This window comes from Fundulus heteroclitus, chromosome 24 (assembly GCF_011125445.2).
Source record: "Fundulus heteroclitus isolate FHET01 chromosome 24, MU-UCD_Fhet_4.1, whole genome shotgun sequence".
In the NCBI taxonomy this organism is placed as follows: Eukaryota; Metazoa; Chordata; class Actinopteri; order Cyprinodontiformes; family Fundulidae; genus Fundulus; species Fundulus heteroclitus.
Window position 1 is genome coordinate 20,970,449 of NC_046384.1, and position 24,972 is coordinate 20,995,420.

General features: G+C 43.0%; 1 protein-coding gene across 2 annotated transcripts; it reads right to left on the minus strand.

Annotated features, from left to right (window-relative positions):
* Positions 1 to 1,723: 1,723 nt before the first annotated feature.
* On the minus strand, positions 1,724 to 24,600 carry cd99 (CD99 molecule). Of its 2 annotated transcripts, XM_021311247.2 has the most exons (13): positions 24,396 to 24,594; positions 16,942 to 16,971; positions 16,797 to 16,856; positions 16,143 to 16,175; positions 15,877 to 15,921; positions 15,739 to 15,777; positions 14,275 to 14,325; positions 13,958 to 14,038; positions 11,229 to 11,261; positions 9,267 to 9,287; positions 3,327 to 3,443; positions 3,162 to 3,215; positions 1,724 to 2,025 (listed from the first exon to the last, which is right to left on the minus strand). In XM_021311247.2, the coding sequence occupies exons 1-13, from the start codon at positions 24,457 to 24,459 to the stop codon at positions 1,997 to 1,999; spliced, it is 657 nt and encodes a 218-aa protein (XP_021166922.2). In that variant the 5' UTR covers positions 24,460 to 24,594; the 3' UTR covers positions 1,724 to 1,996. The 2 variants fall into 2 exon arrangements, with proteins under 2 accessions (XP_021166922.2, XP_035983704.1); XM_036127811.1 differs by lacking the exons at positions 1,724 to 2,025; positions 3,162 to 3,215; positions 3,327 to 3,443 and adding an exon at positions 4,429 to 8,168 and having other exon boundaries at positions 24,396 to 24,600.
* Positions 24,601 to 24,972: the final 372 nt, after the last annotated feature.

Below are 24,972 nucleotides of genomic sequence, written 5' to 3' on the forward strand. Positions count from 1 at the left end.
AAAACCACTGACAGGAACAAAGGGCAGATGGATTTTAGATAACTGGAAATCTGGAAAATGAAATCTTTTCCATTCTCCATTTTTTCCCAGACTGTGTGGGAACCCTCTATATTTAGCTTCATCCATTTCCCCATCTGCTCTGTCCCTGCAGAAGAAAGGCTTCACCACAGCAACTCTAACCCACCACAATGTTTCCCTGGTGTTCATGACATTGTTCATTGACAAACAAACAAAACAAACAATTTAAGTAATTTTTATTAATCAAAAGAATGAATTTATGTATATTTTTCCTTCTGCTTGACAATAATCCTTTACTCTGCCTTGGTCTATCACATACACTCCTAGCAACATAAATAAAGGTTTGCTGTGACATGACAAAATATGAAAATATGAGCAGGGCAATGTAAAAGGATGTCACGATACAAATTGGTGAGACAACCCTAACCCTTGTATTTTTTTTATACCTTGGCAATAAGGGGATCAAAAGACCCGCAGTGGCTGTAACCCACAGCCTCCTGCCAGATCTTCTGATGTAGTCATACAACGCCAAGAGAGGGTCCAACAACACTTTATTAAAAACATATACACACCAGAAATCCCCTAACAGAGAAATCATGCATTTAGTATTCATGTAACAGACCTGCCCAAAGTCATTATTTGTAAAATAGACAAAACTTCAACAACAACAACAACAACAAAAAAACACTTTCAAACTGAAATCATTGTAGAGGACAGTGAACGTCAATGAAGCATAGAAATTAATTTAACGGGGTGGATAATTTACAACTCATTGAGATGTGGCTTGTTTTAGTATTTCACAAAGAAGACATTCTATAATTGAACACCCCTTTTTGTCAGGTTAATCCTTATGTGGACGCCACAGAGAATTAAGCTCATCGTGCCAGGGTCATTTCAAAGGGACCCGACAAGGACACTGTTCATGTCGGGTCAATGTAAAGCCTTTATTTATTTCCAGAAATCTTTTTTTAAAATAAATCTGCTTGTTTTGTGTTTTTTATGTATCAGTATTTATTTTTTTACAACTGAAAAAGGAAGAAACGTCCCTCCAAAAAACTAGCTTTGTGTATTTGTTGCAAGTCGAAGTGTTAACAGCTAGCTGGCTAGCCAGTAGCTAAGATGTTAGCCGCTAGTTTAACCTAGCAGCTACTCTACCGTGTCCAGTTCGATGTGTTTGAATTTCACCAGGGAACAGTGCAAACGGTTCACGACGTTATATCAAAAGAAAAAAAAACAACCAGAAAGAGTGCGTAAGGCTAGCAAGGCAACCAAGGCTAGTCATATCAAACAGCGCAAAGCTTTGGTAGAGTTCTCTGTGCGTTTCTAACAGGTCAAAGGTCACTCACACGTAGAAAACCTAATTCTGTACATCTAACCTGTGCATTTTCATTAAGCCCTTGTTTATATCAGCAGTTTACTTGAAAGCTCCTTCACCTGGATCCCACCCGGCTACGTAATTACAACACTTGTGACTCCCATCTGCTTGAGTGCTCTACGGTTCTTTTCTTTAAATAACAAAAATGATTTCCCCCCCCAACAAATGATTTCCAACCATTCACCTCCGTTGTCCTCACCTTTGGATCGTTTGGGATGTGAGTGGAGTGGAGTAACAGTAAACCTGAGCCAACAGACATCGAGGTCCTTTCCCAATGCGAGCAAGGGACAGTTTTCACACAGCATACTGGAGCAACAGCCCCCCCCCCCCCCCCCCCCCCCAATGACTCATTGCATGAAAAGGAACCAAAGAGTACAAAACTTACAACAGTTACACAAAGCTAAAATACATTAACATAAACGCACTGACATGCTTACAGAAAACCTAATTCTGATCTTTGCTGAAGCCGAGAGGAAGTAAAAAAAATAAAATAAAGATGGCTGTCATTTTGTTCTGCATTAGTGGAACTTGTGGTTCCTTTTGCGAACCAAAGACGTCTTAAGGCTGTTGGCTGGAAAGTGGGATCAACTTCTAGATGAGGATCTAGCTCTTCTGGAGCAGGTTGCTGAAAACTGAAGAGCGAAAAACACACACAAAAAAAAAAGCATTAGAACTTTAATCTCAAAGGCCACGGCCCTAACATCCATTCACCAGCAGGGGTCAGGCTGCTCACACTCATACTGCTTTCATAACTTCTGAACCAATATTTTTTACTAAGTGAGATGTTTCGTTAGACCGTTTAATCCTGACTCTAGTTGTAAAATATTTTCTTTGCAAATACATTTTAGAAAAAGTAGCCAGTGATGTCAGGCAAGGTTGTTATTTTTGTTTTACTGTGAAAAGTTCCAATCAGAACACCTGGAAACCCTGGTTTAGATCCAATAACCAACACACAAATGCAAGGATAACCTAGTTTGCTACTGGAATTTACTGATAAACAGGCAGCTGGCTCCTTCCGTGGGACGTTCTTATCACATTTGTAGGGAAATTTTTATATTTTCTCTAACCAAACGTCAAATGTTAAACTCTAACTCAATAGTTCAGGCTAAAGCTAGAACTAGAAACTAGAAACTCTGACTTTTGATCAATTTAACACCCTGAACAGTCATTCCCAGTCATGGAAATCTCTCTTTTATTAGAATTCCTGATTTATTTTTTTCTTTACATGACTAATCGAGTAGGATTTACAATAGTCATGCAAAAAGGGGGAATTTGTCCTTTAGACTGATTTCTTAAAGGATGTGAGACTGATCGTTTTTTTTTATTATGAAAGTGATGAAATAGCCCATCAGTTGCTACAACCATAACAAAGTGTGTGGGCAAGTGGAAGAAAACCGGTAGTATTCAAAATACCTCTGAGCATATAGCACTGGATTTTATTTAGGGATGTCTGATGAAGGGGGGTGAATACAAATACTGCACTTTTCAGATCTTTATTAGTAACTAAATATTGAAAAACAGGAATAATTTCCTTCCAGTTTTTCACAACTTCCTGTTGGTCAGTCACAGAAAGTCACAATGAAAGTTTGAGGCTGTGGGGACGCGGATTGGGAAAAAGGTCAGTAGGTGCGACGACCTTTGCAGGTCACATGATCTTACATGTTTTAATGAGAACTAGATATAGCTGCATCCGCTGCTTGGATGAGCTGCAGTGTTATTATTGGCACATTAGCAGGGTTTATTAAGGTGGGAATCCAAAGAGACTCACCCTGGTTATCATTCTGACCTCGTTGGTGGGTCTTCCCGCTCTCTGGATCTGCACCTGAACAAGTCAAACTCTGATCAGAACCGGGATGTTGCAGGGACGAGGCTCCGACACCTTTTCCGCCATCTGCTACGGGTTGCAGAAGAAACGCAAAAGGGGAACACTGACCTCCCTGCAGCTTGAAGCAGAGCTTCTTCTTCTGATAAGCAAAGTAACTGGATGCAGCTCCGACCAGAGCCACTCCTACGGCACTAATGATTCCTGCGATTGGTCCAGAACCGGCTTCTGCAGAGAGAAAAGTAACGGTTGCAGTCATCTCACATCATCTTGCATTCATCTAGTGTTTTTCATTTGCAATCTCTGGGGAGGGGGGGGGGGGTTATTTGACGGAGGAAACAAAATGAGGCTTCTTGTTGAGGCTTCCTCTCTTGTATGCTCCTTTACTTTCATGGCTGACATTATTACTAAAACAAATAACAAGGTCCTTCTGCTATGTTAATTGTTTTAAACCCATAATCTATCTCAAAGTGTTATACTCCTATCATCTCTGAATGTATACACTTCTCAGTACACGGATGTGTCATTTGTTGTGGAAAATATATATGTAGTTTTAAAAAATCAAGGTATTAATTCAAAAACACAAAGAGGATCTGATTTGTTTAAATTATTATAGATACACTTTTAAATGAAAAGTAAATTAAATACATTTTTATGAACTGGTTTAACCTTTCAATGACTGCTGTCATCCACAAGGGGGCTTAAAAAAAATCCCATTTACCAGTCAGGATTAGAAGTCTGCGGGGTGAAGCCCTGAGGGAGCGGAGGAACTGAAAGCCATGGCCGATCTTGTTTCTGTTGACTTGTTCACGAGTCACGCATGTCTTGTGACGCTGTAGTGTTCTGGGTTAAAAAAAGGGGAGTAGCCGCCACATGGCAAGCAGCCAACGGCATGACTTGCAGCCGAGGAACTCTGGGCATGTTGTCTCCAAATAACATCCAGACTTTCCACACAGGCAGAGCGCCTGTGGGGTTCTGTTCCCGCCCGGCCTGCACCATGGCTCTCTGTATGCTGCCTTGCACGTCTTCTCACATCTCCATGGTAGTAGGAAGCGAATGGTAATCGCCTCTGCTACCATGGCGACCAACCCAATTAGAACAGGAAATCATTTCAGTCGTACTTTGTTTACAGAGATTTGCTAAAGAGTTTAAACCCCTCCAGCGTAGGCACATTTGGTCCCGTTCCAACCACAGACTACGACAGACTTTTTTCTTTTTTTTTTGGATTTCATTGGACAGACCAAGCTGGGAATTTATTCCACAAAAAAAAAAAATGGCTCACATTTCTGTTTAAACCCACTTTCACCCAATACCTCCAATTGAAACCCTGTGTAGCCAGTCATGCTGTGTGCCATTTAACCAGAGTCGGACTGCAGCTGTTCCGTTTCTCGCCTCACATGTTCTCTGGAGAACATTAGAGAACAAACAGCATCATGAAGACCAAGGAACCCAGCAAACGGGTTGGGGAGCAGGCTGCGTAGATGTTTATGGCTGGGTTAGGTTCTACGACAATATTCTGAGCTTTTAACATCTAACAGGGCTGTGTTCAATCTACGATCAGAAGATGAGAGAGAGGATGGACCAACTGCAGATGTACCAAAAAAAGGATGTCCACCTGAACTGACTACGAGGAGAGCATTAATCAGAGAAGCCCCCATGAGAGAAAAAAAAAACAGCATCTCCACAGTAGAACACGGTGGTGGCAGCATCATGGTGTGGGGACTCGTCTGAATATCAGCTTTTTTTTCGGGGGTGGGGGGCTAAATTACCGTGCATGCCACCCTTCCTTTTCTTTTCTTTTCTTTTCTTTTTCGTCCACAACACAATTCTGCACCCCGTAAAATCAAATCTGAAGTTTGTCTTGGGGGAGGGCAATGAAAGGTGAAAACGTTTTGCTGAGTGCGCTGCCATGATTTGCACATGGCGAATCATAGGCGAAACAAGCTCAGGGACAAAAAGGAACGTTTCTACATCAATGTTTTATTGCAAAAAACGAGACAAAATTCAAGATTCAGACATAGGCGCGAAACATTTCATCAGCAAAAACAAGGCAGGAAGACTCAGCATTCAGGTGAAGCAGCCAGTATCGTCGGACCAGTACCTGCAGAGACTGACTCTGCTGTGAGGAGCAACACTTGTAGCATGTTGTGGAAGTTGACATGGAATGCTCTGAACGCTGATTGTAACCGGTGAGGCAACATGCGGGCAGAAAAGAGGCGTATCCAGGCATGAAGCCATGGCAGCGGAATATACAAACAAAAGTCACATGGCGTTATGACGTCGCACATCTGGACTCAGCTGCGCCGCACGCTGCCAGGGTAACAGGAGTTCACTCTGCCGCGCGGTCACAGCACTCCAGTCACACAGAGGAGGGTCCAGGTACAACGGGAGCATGCCCACACCCTCACCGGGGTGTGGAAGCCACGCCCACACCATGACTCACTCCTCGTGTCCCACAATGAACGAAAAATGCCTCAGAAACTGCTGGGTCATCAACTGTGGGGTCTGAGAAGCTAATTAATAATAATTGAATCAAATCAATTAGCCTGATTTAAAAAAGAAACTGGTCATTTTTGCTTTTAGTTGGAAAAAAAAATTTGCCTGAATGTGACAAAGGGAGCGAAATTTCCCAGTCAGGGAGGCGCGTCATGTAAAGCAACAGATTCTGGAGATGGATTTCCTCTCAGTACCGCAACACTGTTTCCTCCTGAATGCTTTGGCTCTGGTTCTGAAGGATTACCCACTGAGATGAATGAACTTGACGACATGCAGAAACTGAACCGTGAGATTCTGACAGTTCAGGGGATCATTAGCTGGTCTCTCATTCATAACGTGGACTCCAAGGTCCGAGGAAGGATTTGGTCCCCGACGTCTTTTATGTTCTCTGAACCAACTTGGGTACCTGCTTTCTCTCTCTCACCACCAGAGGGCTCATGTGAGCTTCCCTGATGCTTCCTCTGCTGTGGACATCCGAGCAGTCCCTCCGTCTGGATTCAGAACCGAACATCCCTACAGCAGGTTGCACGAAGGTAAAACAAAAAAAAAACCTGCTGGAAGATGAGATCGGACGTGGTGTTTGAAACACGTAGACCAGAGTTACGTGTAGTTTCGACCGGGCCTAGCTACTCTGTCAGTTCTGAGTCTCAGAACAATGGGTCCAGGTTTGGACCTCATTAAGCTATTATTAGTCAGTGGTTTTTGCATTTAATGTGTTAAAATTGAACGCATCCTTGATTATTTTTCCTGTGCGTTTGTCAAAAGACCCGGAGTCCGACCCGGTGCCTCTTTTTGTTCAGGATGACTTAGAGGAGAACAACGAGCCCAGTCAGATTAAGCAAACCCGATCCACTCGGCTGATGTTTGGCTGTGTAATAGTTTGTCTTGCTTTCTCTTCATGTACCTGCAGTCGAGACAATCCAGCTGTTTACTAACCTGGCCAGCCAGAACGACAATGTGCGCGACTCTCCGTTCTGCGCATTATCAGATTCTGCTCTTATCCAATCTGTTTGGGGAAAGGAGGGACATGTAGCAGAACTCTCCGAGCTGATTGGACAAAATGGCACCCAGTCTCCGCCTACCAACGGTACGTTTTAGCCAATCATGACACCAATGAGAAACCACAAAAAGTTACCCTGGTGGGGCTCAGCAGCTCTTGCTTTAGTCACAGCTGTACTTCCCGCCTTAAACCACAATACTGCAACGTGATTGGCCCGAACCATTTTTGGTTTGGTCTAAAACGGTTGAGTGCGACAAGATGGACTCTTGTGTGTTTGTCAACTCACAAATACCACGTGCAGGCAAGGTTAGCCGTTTACAACTTGGTTCAGAATTCCTGACAGAACCAGCTGGAGCCAACGTAGAACCGACAGAACCATCAGAGTGACCTCCCTGGGCTGGCGGGGAAAGCTGTTGGAGCCGCGGTTGCAAATGCTTCCAGCTGCGGGACAGAGAACCCGAGAACCGATGGAATGAGAGAACCGGCAGAATCAGAGAACCATGTAGTCCAGGTTTGGTGTTTGTTTCCTCCCTTTGTCTCAATGACTGAACTGGTGTTCAGTAGATTTCAGGATTCGCCGGCTAAACCTCACAGAGCAGGATGAAGCGTCTGCTTCCAGATGCATTTAAAGACTTCCAAAGCAAATTAAACCCCTTCCTGTTTTTACATGTAAACGTGAGGCTTCCGGTTCTGCAGAGGAGGGGTTTGAGCTGTTCTGGTTTCGCACCTCATAGAAAAGTAGGCTGTTAATGATCACTCACAGTGACTTAAAACATAGTTTTCTACCTCCTCCTTTTTAAATGCCAATACTACAAAAGGACTAATATAAGCTTTACAGAACCTGGAAATCAAAGCAAAGCCCTGGCTGGTCCCCATCTACATTTAACGCCACAAATGTTTGTTTCTTTTTTTTTATTTTAAGGATCAAGCAAGCCAACAGTAAAGCAAAACACATGTAAAAAAAAAAAAAATCTGAATCCTAACCATGTTACCAACACTTTTCATGTTCAGGTTGTTTTTTTTTATATCCTGTTTAAAAAAGTGGAGCTAAAAATAAATGTAAGAACCTATAAAGCTGGACCGGCCCAAGGCAATTCGGCCAGAGGATTTCCCGCCACACAGCTGCTCCTTTGTCCCAGCTTTTTTTTTTTTAAACCCTACAGGAGCTGTAAAAGTCACAACAAAGGCCACACCCCAGATACAGAAGAGAACCACACAGGCGGACTAAACAGATAGCGGAGATGGCTCTGCCAGCCAAAAGGCCTGACTCCAACTACAGCTGAACCACAACTCAACCGGACTGCCCAGGTCCACTCATGGCAGAGCCCGCAGGAGCTCCTCGACCCTCTCTAACAGGGGGCTTATAACTTGCTTTAAGTTGGACATCCACATAAAGAATTCCTCTGGCATGTTAGCATTTAGCATCTTCAGGATTTGGCCCCACGGTAGATCCGGATCTGCAACGACACACAATCGAAGCAGGGTTTTAGCTGAAGGCAACCAGCACTGGGGGCGGAGCAACAGGAAGCAGTGCCTCAAACCCCCGCCGACGCTGGGGGAAACGCCGCAAAGGACGGCCGGCAAAAAAAAAACGTCCCGGGGGGGGGGCCAAATCACAAAGCCCTGACAGCCAGAGTAAAAACCCAATGATCCGCCACCAGTGGTTCCACCACAGCTTTCATAGTGAAGGTATGATGAAGCTTATCCAGGGTTAGAGAGCAAAACAGAAGCTGGAAAAACAGCTTCCTATGGGGGTTGAACCATGAAATTCCCAATGATAAAAACTCCAGAAAACATCCATCAGGGAGGGAGATCACACAAACACACAAAGGCAGGAAGGAGGAGCTCTGTTTGCCGTTGCGACACACTACAGTAATTTGATGTTTTGTGTATAATGTTGAAGGTATATTGCTGGAGATGTCGGGTAAAAGGTCTCATTTATCCATTCAGCAGATTGACATCTTTTGGGAAGTTAGGGGACCGCATCGATGCAATAGAAAGGTCAACGGTTTAGCAAACACAGGCTTACCAAAGTATTCACACCCCTCATCACAGTCCATCAGCAAGCGATTGTGGAGTTATGGCCCCTCATTGTGAAGTGGAAGGGGTTTTTTAACTTTTTTGTAGATGAAACTCTGAAAAGTGCGGCATGCAATTGCATTCAGCCAGCAGTCCACCAGAGTCCGTGCTTATGTATGCGTCTTTCAGCCTTTTGGGCTGTCTCTGCCAGCCTTGCACATCCACTAACTGAACCTCGATCCAAGTCGGTTTCAAGACTTTCTGTCCCTCTTCCAAAGCTGGATTTGTGATGGTGGGGGGTGGGCATGCCATTACATTTAGAGGTTTCTATGCCGAAGCCCATTCCACCTCCAGGTTTGTTCTACAAACACCGAAGCTTGCGGCTGGAGTGAGACAGAATGGGCAAAAGTCTGAGGGGTGTGAGGACTTTGTGGGGATAGAATGGTTTCTCTGGATGAGTGGTTTCTGGTTTTATTTATGCCATCCTGCTATCGACGAGCCGTTAACAGCACATTTTACGGAAGAGATGATTTTACCTTGAGGTTGATCGGCTCCACCTGCGAAAAGACAAATCGGAAAGCAAGTCAGCCCGCATTGTTGAACCAATAACAAATGTATTTAAAAAATAAAGACCCTAAATTCCATTATACTGGCTGTAGGAGCCTTTGTGTCTTGTAAGCCCAGCTCTTATGGCCAATAAGACCGTAAGGCGTTCAGATAATATGTAACGCCTTCCAAACTGCTAAGAAACATCCATCCTGTGGTTTTGCTTTTATGCACAGGATGTATTGATCAAGGTCCCTTTAAAAGACAGGATTGTTGGCAGCAAAGTGGGGGAGAGTGGCTTAAAGTGCTGCTCAGCACTGTTCAGTTTTGATGTTGAGCCCTTGCAGTGCTTTTACATGACGATGCACTTTCATAATCACACAGCGCTGCTCAGTTGTCACAGCATTAAAAGCTGCAAAAGGGCTCAGAACCAGGCGGCTGAAAGCATCAGAGCTCTGAAGATCTGGGCATCGAACCATCAACCTCTTCCCTGAGCCCCAGCTAATTCCCACCTCACTTCAAAAAATGTAGCCAAGAACGACAATGTAGTGTGTTTATAACTGTAGGTATATATATATATATATATATATATATATATATATATATATATATATATATATATATATATATATATATATATATATATATATATTAGGGCTGGGCAAGTTAACGCGTTAATTTCGCGTTAACTCATTAGACTATTAACGGCGATATTTTCTTTAACGCGCATTAACGCATGTTGCTCACATGCTTTTATTTTGTGAAGGTCTGTTGCTGCGGTGTAGGGGTTTGAATCAGAACAGTAGGTGGCGATAATGCGGCAATAACCTCGCTGTCAGCCAAGCCTCGGATTCAGAGTAAGAAAGGTGCTGGCCGGAAAAAAACAAAGCCGACATGCGGAAGGCGGTGTTTCCCGCAGGAATTTGCTTAGGCGAGGCGGTGAGTTGGCGGCCGGAACAAGTTTTGTGCGGAGTGGAGCGGGGGAGTCTGCTTAGACGCCGTCGGTGAAGTCGCTTCTCGTTTCAAAGCATCCATGTGTTTTTGCCTGTTTTTCCCCTGCCATTCACTATATGCACGCGAGAAAGCAACAACAAAAAACCGCGTGTCAACGTCAAATAAACGCAAGCAACGCAAGCATATCGAGTTAGCAAGCATTTCAGTTTAAAGTTCTTCCAGCATGGAATATGACAGAAACAAGTTAGTTGTAACCACTGCCAAGTTAAACTTTGGTATTGAACATAAAATGGTAATGCTGCTCCCTGCTGTTACCTCAGAAATTGCCTGACAGAGAATTCCCTGTCAGTGGCAATAAGCTTAATTTATTATTATTGCTATTTTTTGTTTTACATGTTTAAGTTGAGCTTTACACTAAATATGTGTTACTGATAAGTGCTACAAATGTTACAACTCTTTTGTTCATATGGCAGCAGAACATTAAAATAAAAGCACTACTTTTGAATTCATTCTTGGAGTTTGTAAATACAATGCGATTAATCGCGATTAATCGCGATTAAATATTTTAATCGTTGCCCAGCCCTAATATATATACATATATATATATATACCATTGAAAGGTATATATACTGCGGCTTCCTCCCACAGTCCAAAAACATGACTGTTAGGTTAATTGGCTTCTCTAAATTGTCCTTAGGTGTGAGTGTGTGCGTGAGTTGTTGTTTGTCTCTGTGTTGCCCTGCGACAGACTGGCGACCTGTCCTGGGTGTACCCTGCCTCTCGCCCAGTGAACGCCCGGAGATAGGCAGCGGCAACCCCCGCGACCCCATGAGGGGTTAAGCGGGTCAGAAAATGGATGGATGAAAAATGGATATATAAAATCCACTGTGATTTAATGTCAAACAGACTCTTTTTCCGCTGTGGACAGCAGCGCATCGATTCAGCTGTGCGTGTGGAGCATTTAGCATGAGGAAGAGACTTCTTCGATGGGGACATACCTTGGTTTTCAGAGCCGGGGTTCATTGCACGGCCTGGATGAAAGAAAAGTGACATTAATCATGTCAGAGATTTTTCAGCTTCCAAAGATTCAAGAAGAATAAGGAATCTTTACTGTCACCATGAATTGGGGCAATTTCCTTTGAGAGGAACACCAGCTTAGGATGTACATGGATAACATGATACACAGACTTAGTATTCATAGTTTTTTATATGGAATATTAAGCACGCCAAAAATAAAAGCATATTATTAAGGTCTGATAAGATTTCAAAGTTATCTTGTGGACTTGAAGCAGTGACAATGAAACTGTTTGGAAAGCTGGTTTGCTTCTTCCTTCAGAGAATTAGAGAATCAAAGGACGCCTTTTTTATGTGTTAGCAACAATGGCAGAACTCTTCGCTCAGCTCCCTTGGTACAGGCTTTGCTGAGGAACTGTGTGTCTTCCCATTATTTCATCATCCATCCATCCATTTTCTGATCCGCTTTATCCCTCATGGGGTCGCGGCATTATTTCATCAAATTCTTCAGATTTTTCTCATTTTTCAAATTGTTCAAACTCTTCATATTGCTCAAATGGTATGGCTGCTGTTTAGCACCGTGGTTAAGGGTTCTACCTTTCATTTTAAGAGCGTTTGTGTAAATCTCACCCAGTTTTTTTAAAAACTGATTTCAACAATTTTGGGAACAAAATGTTCAGTTTGTTCTCAATATTACTGCTATATCTCATGCTTATGCTAACTTTTATACTTTTTTAAATATTTGTACTTTTTGTGCATTTTTTCTCCCATTGAAATGAATGCAAATTCCTTCAAAATATTCCTTAAAATTTTTCTAATTGTTCAAATTGTTCAAAATGTTCAAACACTTCACATTTTTAATTTTTTTTCAAAATGTTCTAATTATTCAAATTCCTTCAAATTCTTCAAAGACTGATACTACTGACATTACTACTACTACTACTACTGATACTACTACTACTAATAATACTACTACTACTACAGCTGATACTACTACTAATACTGCTGCTACTACTACTGCTACTACTACTACTATTACTACTGATACTACTACTATTACTACTACTACTACTACTACTACTACCGATACAACTGTTTAACTGGTTTAACTCTTTCATTACATTCTTCTGATCCTTCAGCTTTTGTCCTTTCATGTTCAAATTGGTTCTACTTTGATTTTAATGTTTTTCAGCTAGTTTTTCTCTTCTGCAAGAATGTTCTGCATCTTCTGCTCAAATCATTCTGCAGATTAGCATTCTCACTCGCTGTTACGCAGGAACAGCTTTTTCTAGTTATTATTATTATTATTAGTAGTAGTAGTAGTAGTAGTAGTAGTAGTAGTAGTAGTATTTTTATACCTTATGTGGGAATGTGCAACAGGGCATTCACACAAACCAGCCAGAAAAGCAGGACTCAGCTAGAAGAGGCTCTATAGTGGACCAGAAGAGCCGGCTAGAAACTGTCCTGTTGCCATGGTTTTAAGCATTGGTCCTTAAATGCTTCATCCACCACAGCTTACATCACGCCACTCCTATAATCGTGGTTTGGGTGGGTATGACAACAGTATTCACGCCTCTTGAGCTATACCACATGCTTCTCATTCCCGTCACATCCTGGATGGATTTTATGTGACAAGCTGACACGTGGTAGAGCATAACTCCACCAAATCATTCATGGTTTGACATTTTTGGCAAATACAAATCTGAATATTGTGGCATGCATTTCTATTCAGTGCTCCTGAGCCTCGATTTTGTAGAACCACCTCTGGCAGCAGGTCTTTAGGGTTCGGAGTCAATATCTGGAGTCAAAGCAGCTCGGGCTCACTCTGGATGGAGAGCATTTTATATTCGCTTCCAAGTCTCAGTTGAATTTAGGTCTGGTTGCTGTGTCCCCTTTGAAGAAAGCTTGCAAACTTTGAAGGTAACCTCTGCCTTTTTATTTGATTCTCTCCCACAAAGACCAGATTGGTGGAGTGAAAAGACTCTCCCACCTCAGTTACCATTGGCCCTTGCAACTCTATGCACTATCATGTAACCTGCATTTTTATTTAGGGGCAGAAGAGGAACGGAAGTAGAACACCCGTTGCAGGCCCTATGCAAGTGCGTGACACAAAATCCGTTGAGGTTTGCAGTAGGAATGGAACCGAATGCGAAGAGCCTCCTGGCGCAGGACTCTTTGGAAAAGCTCGGAACACAATCATGCTGAAAACCACGACCACCATGTGGTTTTAATTTTCAGTAAAAGGCTTGCAGTGTGTCTGTTTTTCTCTCCTTCTTCTCTGTTTCATTTGTGGAAGAACAAAGCTGTTGAGATTTACTCCGTGACTCAGAGCGTCATGTGTTTCAATAAAACAAGCTGCCAGCATGAAGTTCAGAGAATTCACATGATGGCTTATGAGAAGAACTTGATCATATATGGATAGATAGTCAGAACAGGACTGGGTGGGTTTTTTTTTGGGTTAAAGTAACTATTTGGGTTGGGAACAAGAGGCTAATTAGAATTTGTTACATTAAATCTGTGTGATCGTTTAGAAATGTGCAGAAAAATATCACTGTAATCATAAGCTGGTACCAGACTGAGGCTGCTGCCAGCTTCTGACCAGCATCAGCATCTTACTGGACCTCCAGTCCGGGTCATAAAACAAAAATGGAAGCACGACAGAAGATTAACTGTCCGGCAGACCCAAAGGTGGTGAAAGCCGATGTGAGTTTACCTCCAGAGCCTCCTTTATCAGGCTTGTAGTCGTCGCTCTCGCTAACACCCAAAAGATCATTGTCATCAAAGGTCCCGCCTCCTGGAAGAAATCACAGACACAGAGTGGTTCAGGGTCCAATCAGGACAGCCACTTCTCACAGATATCTAACACCTGACCCGTGCACCACACTTCTTGGGTTCTATGTGGTGCTTTAGTCTCTCTTGCCGTCGACTCAGTGTTCATGGCGGCTCTGCGGTTCTAGATTTGGGCCCAGGAGCCACATTTAGTGGGATAGAGCTGCCTCTACGCAGCAGCTGGAGCTTCTCTTCACTCACCTCCACCACTCGGAGGCTTGACTGCAGGTTGCTTTGGTTCTGAGGTGGCGCCTGCACACACAGAAGCAGAACCTTCATCAGTGTCTGAACAAGCAGGTATGCGAGCACCCTGCTGTTAAACCAGGAAAGAAAACAGCTCTTCAGTGATTTAAAAGGGATTCAGACAAGTCTGAGTCGGGGGAATGTAAACTTTTCCGCACGTTTTGTCACGTTCCAACCAGGTCCTTCATTTAAGTTATCGGGATTGTGTGCAGTAACCTGACGCCGCCAGATGGATTTGCTTCGCATATCCATCTGGAAACCTTCCGTTGAAGTAATTTTGGGAAGGGGCGAAAATACTGGTTAGCTGATTGGCCTATGTTGGTGATAGACGGGCCAAATAAACCAATCAGATCAACGAAGCATATGACGTACTCGTCAACATGCTTCGTCGTCGCTCTGTTACGAGCGACGACGAAAACACAACCACAAGCCAAGCTACTCTTGCTGCTGCAGGTAAAGGCTCGTTAGCTCAGCAAAGAAATACTCTGTAATTCCGATAAAACTTGCTCGATAGCCACGCTAACGCTAGTTTCATCGGCTGTAGCCGCCATGTTCTTTAGACTGAACTGTCGATCTTCTCGTTGCGTCACACCTCACCCCGCCTCAAAGCCAACGCTGATTGGACGTTCGTTTGGTGAACGGCTCCAAATTTTCTTTAACGGAGAGTAGCCAGACTGATCTGCGAGTGAAACCTTGAAAGCTCGCGAGATCAGGATGGTCTCACGAGGCTATGTGTGCGGCGGACCAACACAAAATAAGGCACCACAGTGTTGTGGAAGGCACATTTTTATAGTAAGACAGCATCTATAACTATGTTTACATGGCTAAAAAAAGGTCTGATAACCAGTGTCAAATGTAATCGGATTAAAAAACAAAGAAATTATCAGATTGTATCGTTTATATAGGCACACATTTAATTAATCCAATAACGATGTGCATCTATATGCACCTGAATAGAACCACTCTGACATGCGCAGTTATCAATTTTAGCTAAAAAAAACATAGAAGAAGAAGAACTTCCGCCTTTGCTGAGCAACAAAAAATAGCACACAAAGCAGTATTACACCATTTTGTTGGTCTTCTGAGCACCCAGCCTGGACTTGCACCAGGTTCTGATTACGTTTGAAACGTTACTGAATAAATTACAATTTTGGGCTCTTGTGTTGTTTAGAACAGAAAGGTTTGATATGCCGACGTATTTGCACCACTCGGCAACGCGGATATACGTCACGTCAACTCGAGGCGCTCATGCACACTCGGGTCAGTTTGCCACATTCCAGATAAGTTGTTCCTGACAAGCGTTTGCATGCATGCTGATCAGATTATCAATCGGCATGTACTACCCCTCTCATTTAGAATGAGTGTTTGGATCAATGGAAACCACTGAAAAGCTGTTAAACCTCCTTGTTGTTTCTTTCCTACCTGGTAGGAGAGCGTCAGACAGGTCAAACCCAAAGTCATCTGAAGCAGAAAGCACATTGGATCAGCCGACCTCACCAGAAAATGGACCGATAAAACATGGCTTTAGTATAGCTGTAGACAAACGGGATCTGAACCCACCTCCAGTACCTCCAGAACTTGGCTGTTTGGGCTTTGGTGTTGGAGCTGTAGGAAAAAAAGAAACCGCTGTTAATAATGACGTAGTAAATGTCCAGATGGTACGCTTCTGTGGTTAGGAGGGTCTGAGGGGCAAGCAGACTGGGACACAGTGGCTGCCTTTTACACCCAAAATGATAGTGATGATGCTGCGTTTTTTTTTTTTTGTTGTTTTTTTTTTTAAAGTTTTGATCACATCTGTAGTTCTGGAAGGCAGACTTGTGTTTTACCTGGTCCAAATGCATCGAGCAGGTTCAGATCACCTGAAGAGGAGAGAAGCAGAGGGAGCTCAGATCAGACGCAATGAACTGAGCCGACAACCTATCAGACATGTCAGCTTATGCAGGACAAAAGGCCCCTTCAGTCATTGTATAAAATTAACTCTCCATCCAACCAGTGAACAGACGGGGTCGGTTCAAACAAGTTCAACAAACTGAGTTCTAAGTGTTCAGCAGGAGATAGACCCCCCTCCCCGTTCAGCCCACGTTGGGACGACGCTCCGTCGCTGACGAGCTCCCTGAGGAGGGAGGTCTTCAGGGCCTGCAGCTACGTCAAACATAAACCGAAACCGCGGTTTCAGTTATGGAGCCTGTGCGTGACAACATGTGGGTCATGCTGTGCAGAGGAGAGAAGCTGGCATCTGCTGTGGTTTTCTGTCTAAGCCTAACTTCCCCTCCCCTTGAAGGAGTGCCGCCTCCCCCGAGAGCACTCCGGGGGTTTTACTTCAGCGCTCAAACAGCATTTCACATCTCCAGAAAAAAAAAAGACACCGTTCAAAAAACCTTTACCCCATGATCCAAAAAAAAAACAGGAAGAGAATATAATGTGTGTTTGTCCTGTGTGGGCTGCAGTAATATCTGGATGGAACGCGCAGAGATACAAACCGTTGCCTCCGGGTAGCTTCGGAGACTCTGGCTGCTCTTTGGGTTTTACTGGCGTCGGATCTAAATGAATGAAAAGGAACAAGCGGAATATGAAGCCTCAGTCAGGTGAATGATCAGATGTGTTCGGCTAGAGAGAATCTCTCACCTGGACCAAACGCATCTTCCAGGTTAAAGCCTGCGTGACAAAGACATGAGAGACTTGGTTAGAGTCCGACGGTGAGCGGGTAGAGCAGTGACAGTTGCAGAAACAGTGAGATAAAACTTACCAAATGCAGCTGAAATCACACATCTATACATGTATGTCTGACTAAACTTCTGTTTTAGCCCAGTTAGGTTAACCTAAATTATTTCCATTTGCTGCAACAAACTGATTAAGGGCCTGTGTATGTAAACTTCTGTCATTTTATGGAGTGAATTCTGTTCCATTATTGTCACTACATAGCATTTAGCCAATAGAGATAATTTCAGTAATCCAAGCGATCCAAGGGAGAAAAGGTTAAAAATGTTCTTTTTCCGTTCAACCAGAGGAAAGAACCTGGCTATGCTGAACAATGGCCTGTTCTCTCTTCTTACGCGGTTCTTTGTTTTCCACACAACACTGGAAACACATGTGCTGGGTTACAGTGTTGCAGGATGCCTTGCGGTTTATTAGTCGGTTACCATGGCAGCGGTGACTGACACGCAGGGCGGCTTTAAATAGCATGAGTCACCGCCGAGAACTGGCAGGGTGCTGCTAGGGTTTCTGAGCGAAAACTATTTCGGGCCGGGAGCTGTGGCTGCAGAGAGCTGATTCTCCCAGTCTGATCTCTCAGGACCCGCATTACATCAGCTCAGGCTGCGGATTTTATGAAACCAAAGACAAATTCCATGTTTGCTGTGATTAGGTGTAGACAGAATCATCATCATCAAAACCCTGACTCAAGCCTCTGCCATCATTCTGGGTAGATGTTGTTTTATGCTTGGCGTTCTGGCTCAGACCTCTAACCTTCCGATCCTACTTTACGCATTAAAATCCATTTGGATGGGCTTTTTTCAAGTGGTCTCTCACAATGAGCACTGGTTAAAAACAGCGATCTGTAACTGTTGCCAACACTACACAACTCCGACTGTGAGTTGACCTCCCAATTTCAGCCTTAGTGACCTAGATCACCCATGAGGTTTACCAAACCCCCCATACACCCCCCTTACAAACAAAAACATTACAGCACCAATGTGGTTGCCACCCCGTTGGCACCACATGATACCTTCAGAGAACCCAGGCCATCCCTTGACCAGCAAATTTTTTTTACTAATTTACTTTTTTGTTGCAATGTTCAGAACTACAAGAAAGATGTGGCATGTATTTGTTTCCAGATGTCACCGAGAAGACAAAGTGAGGGGCAGATTGGGAACGTGTGCGCTTGCCATGAGGCCAGCAAGAAGGCAAAAACAGGCTAAAAGTGCCAGAGAGCATGTACATGGCCATCATGTAAATCTCCCATGCAGCTTGGACATGTGCGTGTAAGTGAAAAATCCATTTGGCTATCCAGTGTCCTGTGTAATTTGTTTTATGAATGATTTTTGTATTGTATAAAATGAGTCAGCTATTCACACATGATGGTGACGGTGCCTATCACTTCTGTCGGTCTGCCCCAGGGCATCGGATACATCGGCACCACTGCCATCAGGCAATGTGGGTGAAGTGTCTTGCCCAAGGACACAACGACTGAGATGGTCAGAGCAGGGGAATCAAGCCAGCCTTCCATTAACAATGCAGTATTTATCATGATTTCATCAATTCTATCAATGGAGCAATATACCTTCTATTCATTTCTATACATTCTGCTTATAAAGTTGATTTGATGACTGCCAAAAACTGTCAAAACTGCTGTTGTGTTTGCAAGGCAGACTATATAGGATTTTGAAGCTGAGATTGGTGTAGGGTTTGTTTCTTTTTTGTACTATAAACAACCAAAGGCTTATGCACTCTCATACACTTTAAGCGTTTATATATAGTAATATTTGGGTTAACTAAGATGTCATGGGAGAGTCTGTTTCATGATTTTGGTGTAGAGTCTCGGATTTTCTAGCTGCAAGGTAACAATGCTACTAGCTGTACCACTGTGCAACTCCCTGGCAAAAGTATCTGCTGCACATGTTGTACTTTAATAGAAATAGATAAGATATAACAAATTTAGAAATGTGAGTCTCGATACGTGTTGAGTCATGAAAAGACAAAAAAAGATGTAGGAACCTTGCAGGGATTCTTTAAGTCTGACAGATCCGTACAGATTTATTTCCTGGTGCATAGAAGCTCCCTCTACGGGGCAACTAGCTCCCAAGGGAGTGTACCGCAACTTCTGGAAATTCTGCCAGCATAAACAAGCCGGGTAGTAAACGTAAAGCTGAGGTTTCTGCTCGAAGAAGCTAGCTGAAGAACAAGCAAGTTTGTGGTTGTGCTTTCATGTCTATTTTTAGTACTTCTGCACTACTACCATGGGTATGTGCACTGTGTATTAAAATGTTGTCTTGATTATTTATTGAGCTATATCTTTTAGGGACAAAACTAAATGTGGACGAACCTGACAAGAAATTGCGTGCCATTTACCCTGCGATTAGGGGATTTTTTTTCTTTGGTGTTTTCCCCAAAGTGAATGTGTTTTACTTGTCTGACTCATAAGGTCTACCTTATTCAAAGCTGCGCATGCACAGTTGTAGAGAACCACCAGTCCATCTGTCCGGCGCTGTATTTTTCTTTTGAAAAGCAAAATTGGGTTTTATGATCTCCTACCATGCCTACCTGCCAGAGAGGTTTCTAGTTGTGCTGCTTCAGTACCTGTGTTGAATGGCACGTTTAAAAGAGTATGATACCTTGCATTACATTTCATCATGCACACGAACGAAAACGTCTTTGGATCCTGATCTTGGTTTGAGCATTGCAGGCTGGGAGGAGGGTGTGGAAGGGTGAACTAAGTCTTGAATAAAGCACCACTTTCACACATGAAGCCTTCCAGCTCTGTTGTCAGAGATTGCTCACATGTTTAGAGGTTGGAAGAATGAGTTTAGGCGTGTCCCTACACACACACACACACACCTTCTTGGGTCTTCTACATGATACAATTACTGTGACAACCTACTCATGGGGGAAAAGAAAAGTTGTTTTTTCGCTTACAACCAGAACAATTAGAGGTAAAAAAAAAAAACAACAACAACAACAAAGCCTTAATCGGTATTAGTCCTTGTCAACCTGTGTAATAGAGACAGAAAAGTAAATGCGGCACTCCTAAAACTGGTCTGACGACAAGCTAGACGGATCAAACCATCATGAGGTAGACGGGGGGGAACGAGTCATCATTCCCACCACTAATCTACACTCCAAAGTTGTGCAGTTTTCCAAACTAAGAAACAGCCATCCATTGGATAGCATATTCCACCAGCAGGATACACCATCTTCAGAGCCAATCAGGACCCAGAGAGAGGGGTGGCGAAACCCGGAGAGGAGAATACAGTCAGGGTGTGCCGACTGCCAAGTTATTTCGCACTTTTGCTCCGAGGGTGTTGAATTTTTCACTTTAAAGCGCAGACCGTCCTTTTTTGCCTGAAGAACTGCAGTGTATTATTGTGAGCATGCCGTATGTCCCTCCCTCGGCTCGAGAGGAGGCTGCATTAACTGAGCTGCATGACATAATTCCCGCACATGAACAGATGTGCCCTGATAGTGCCGTTATTCTTCTGTGAGACTTTAATCATTGTGATGTTTGGTAATCTGTCCCAAAAGTCGTTTTTTTGAAATTCCCAACCAGAGGGAAAAAACAAACTAGACCACTGTTGCAGCAATAACTAGAACGCATACACTATGGAGCCATCGCACCATCTTGCTATTCTGGTTAAACTTGCATGCACCAAACACCTGAAGGCCAATCATGTCACAGTCAGAACCAGCAGCACCTGGACTGACAGCGCACTGGAAAACCTGAGGAGCTGTCTGGAGGTTAACTGGTATGAACGTTTTCAAAGAGGCTGCAGTCACCCTCAATGAATACACAGAGGCTGTTTATGCTGATGTTCGTGGAAAAATCAGGAGCAGATGTGAGGCCTTCGTGGGCCTGTTATGAGCTGCAGAAATCTATCAAAGCAGCAAAACGGGGCGCATTTCCTGAAACCAGAGAGCCCGTTTCCTGAAAAACACAGCACAGACTATATGTGGCAGGGCATTCAGTCCGTCACTACCAACAAAAGGAAGACGGGCTCTGTGGTTAGGGACAACACACTTCTAGACAGCCTCAGATTTGTCAGATTTGACAGATTTAATACAGTCACCCCCACATAAAATCTCAATAACAGTAAAGGCTCACCTCTACACATTACACAGGTCCTACAAGCTCTGAAGCACAAGAATCCTCAATAAGCAGTAGGGTCCGGATGTTGTTTGGCCAACAGTTCTAAAGGCTTGTGAAGACCAGCTGGCAGGCGTGTATACAGACATCGTCAACGCCTTTTTAACACGGGCAGTGGTACCAAAAAATATTGAAGACATCTGTTATCATTCAAGTCCCTAAAAAAACCCACAGGCATTACTTCCAAACAACTTTAGACCCGTGGCACTTACACCAGGAACCATGAAGGGTTTGGAAAAGTTAGTACTCAAACATAAATGCTATGGTTCTTGAAACTGTTGATCCATTAGCATTTTGCCTATCGTCCAAAGTCAGTCATTGGACGGTACCGTCACAATGTTCTTCTTCTGTCACAAGTTCATCCCAGTACATAGCGTCTGCACTGCCCTCCATGTTCTTCTGACTTCTCTTTTCTAACTCGTTTTATGTCTGTTGCTAATTTTTATGGCCTTAGAATGTTCCTGTTTCACTATGTCTTCAGATGTATTATGTCTAAAGATATCTTTCTGAGGAAATCCTCTTTGTTGCCTTGTTAAAACTCATCCCGGAAACACATATCTTGATGACTCAGACACTAAACTATGGGGATCTCAGCGGGGTGGCATCATTCACTTAAGCCTTGGAATAAATCATTCACGGGGACTTTGAATCCGCCTCCATAAATCTGAGGGTGGTATTATTGAAACAATGCTAACATATAGTATGATGGCTATTGTGATTAAAGAGGAAAACTGAGCTTTTATTATTTGTAACGTAGGTGGCTCTAACTCTCCTATTCTGTTCAGTAAAAAAAATAAAATAAAAATGAGGATAAAAACCAAGGCTCCAGTGTAATCTTGAGACAGCTGCAGTTCACTGCATACAATGAACTGCTGACATCATTAACAGATAAAGTTTTGCTTCTAAACCAAATCAAACCTCTCAGAGCCACAGTTTCACAGACATGCTCCAACCTCTGCTTAACAGATGCTTGGTAGTTCTCCCGCCGGTGCAATGATTTATGTGATGTCATAATAATGTATTCCTAATTTCTTCTGTCCAGTTTGTAAAAGCCATGAGGCTTGATAAATGCCCTGCTTTTCTGAATATTATCTAATTTGCCCTCAATTACTAGTGTATTGTAGTTGGAACACTGGTGGGGAATTTAAGAACTTTTCTTTTTAAAGGTAGCACGTTTACTGACAACATCACGAATCTTGCGGGAGATCCTAAAGCAAACTATTAATCCCTTACATTCCAGTAAAGACTTTTGTTCTTGTATAAAGTATGTTTGGAAACTATTGAAAGAACATAGAAAAATACAGAAAAAAATACAAACTAACAAAAAAAATCCTATTTCACTAGAAAAAGATGAATTTAGATCACCCAAGGAGGCAGAAAACAGAAAGCTGCTCCATGCACGCACAAAGACCTCTGTAAAGATTCAAAATGCTCTATGGGAAGGTTTGTGGTTACAGTTTAGACTTAAGAGAATTCATAGATTTCTACCTACCAACAGATCAACGGCTCAGTGCCCCCTGTGATGCATACCTCTGACTCTCTGCGGAATAAGATCTGCTTCTCTGGGACATGATGATCCAGATGTGCACAGAGTCCGGAGAAGTCTGAGCTACAATGAAGCAAGGCTGTGTTTACAGCACTAACAGGTTTTTAGCTGCAGCTCTGTTCTTATTAATCGTTATAGACTGAAAAACATCCAACAGATAACATTGCGAGAGGGGTCAGGCGAGGCTGCCTTTTATCGCTTTTCTGATTCGTCTCAGTTGCAGAAAGATCATCTTTTCTATCTTTATGCTGATAAATTAGTTCTGTTTGCAAGACAAGCCCACCTAATGGGTTAGCTTCACAAATGACTTCTCTAATGCACCTGGTCTGCTCCGGCAGCTATTTCTATTTCTGTAAACGCGCTGAAACCATCTCCCATCTCTTCTTGCAGAAGAGGCTCTCCACCAAAATCTTCCCAGCTATTAAATCCTCCTTTCACACCGGTAACTATTATAGATGTCACACCCTGGTAATGAGTTCCTGGATCCTTCTAATTGCGTTGTTATATACAGCCAATAGTTACATACTATGTCCCTGTGATGCAGGGGTGTCAAACTCATTTTGGTCTAGGGGCCGCATTCAGCTTAATCTGATCTCAAGAGGGCCACACGAGTTAACTCATTGCAAGATTAAATAGAACTAATAAATGTGGACTTATTGTTGATTTTTATATTAAATTCATTTCACTTTTACACAATATATTATGAATAACCTCAGCGTTTTTAAGAAAAGTATGTGCAATTTCAACAATACTTTTACTCAGTTAAACATTTACTTGTGCATTATGCATAAGAACTGATCACAGTGATTGTACAATGTTGAAAAAACATTTATTCACAATTTTTGGAACTTAAAAACACTGTCCTGCGTGACAAAATACATCAAATAGATAAAAATTAAGAAATGATTTACATTTTTAAACACCTGAAGCTTAATCTGCTAATTAAAACACAGCGCCCCTCGTGGACAATATAGGAACTGCATATTTTCAATTAAGCAAAGTACGTGTTTTTTTCAATAATTCTTTTATCATTCTCTTCCTTTTATCTCCTCTTTCTTTCACCTTTTCTTTTTTCTTCTTGTTCTTCCTTTCCTCTCCTACTTTCCCATTGTAGTGTCCATATCATTTGAGATATTCCCCGCATGAATCATAATAAAACTATTCACATTCATAAATCAAGCGGAGCGCTATGGCAAAAGCAGTACTGCTCCACTTGTGAAAGTCAAATCTGATGAGCTCTTTTTGGCATTAAGACAACAATTCTTATTGCCACATTGCCAGACAGGACACTGGGGGAAAAAAAAAAAAAATTTTTTGTTTGTTTTTATAATGATAATGCATTAAGCCACAGGGCCGGACTAAATTGTTCGGCGGGCCGGATTCGGCCCACGGGCCGTATGTTTGACACCCCTGCTGTAATGTCTCCAGTCTTATTCTGCTTTGTCCTATTATTCAATCCCATGTACATCATAAAAACTGAAGCATGCTGGGAGCTGGGCGCCAAAACCACCTGATGGAAAATCAGCGCTCACCCTGTTGACTCCTACTCTGCCTTCACCCGTTCTTCCACCCTGCTGCTGCTCCTTTCTGTGTTCTGTTTGAGCGGCACAAGCAAGAAGGCCCTCACTGAAACTCTCTGAAACCCCAAAAAAAACATTCAGAAGTTTCTTAACTCACCTTCATCTGTTAAAGTTGGAGTAATGAGCAAAAGGAGTGAAAGTATCCTCAAACAAAACTCCATCCTGAGTGCTGGGCGCTCTAAAGTTTTTAAATCCTGCGAGCTCCGAGGCTTTGTGACCGGCGGTTCTTCTCCTCAGCTCAGCTGGTGTAGGGTTACGCTGTGAGTCAGATCTGGCTCTGAAGCACGGGCAGGGTGTGTCGGCCTGAAAGGGGATGGTCCAATAATGCCAACACCCTGACTGAGTCACAGACAGAGCCTGCAGGGAGCTCTGCGGCACACACACCCTGTCACGTGTGTGTTTGATAACCCAGAGTAACGACTCTGACTCAGACAGGCAGGGGGAGGTCCAGCTCCACTGAGATTGAGTGGAAGGTTCATCTTCTATCGTGTTGGAAAAAGCGGCTAACTAAAGGTCAGGTTTGCTAATGTCTTGAAAGAGATTATAGTCTGAATTTTGCACATATTGAGATCTTTAGACCTCAAACGTTGTTTGGACTTTGTTGGGATTTTATGTGAAATACCAACAGAAATACCAACACAAAGTGTTTTTTGGCAAATAAAAATCCAGAACAT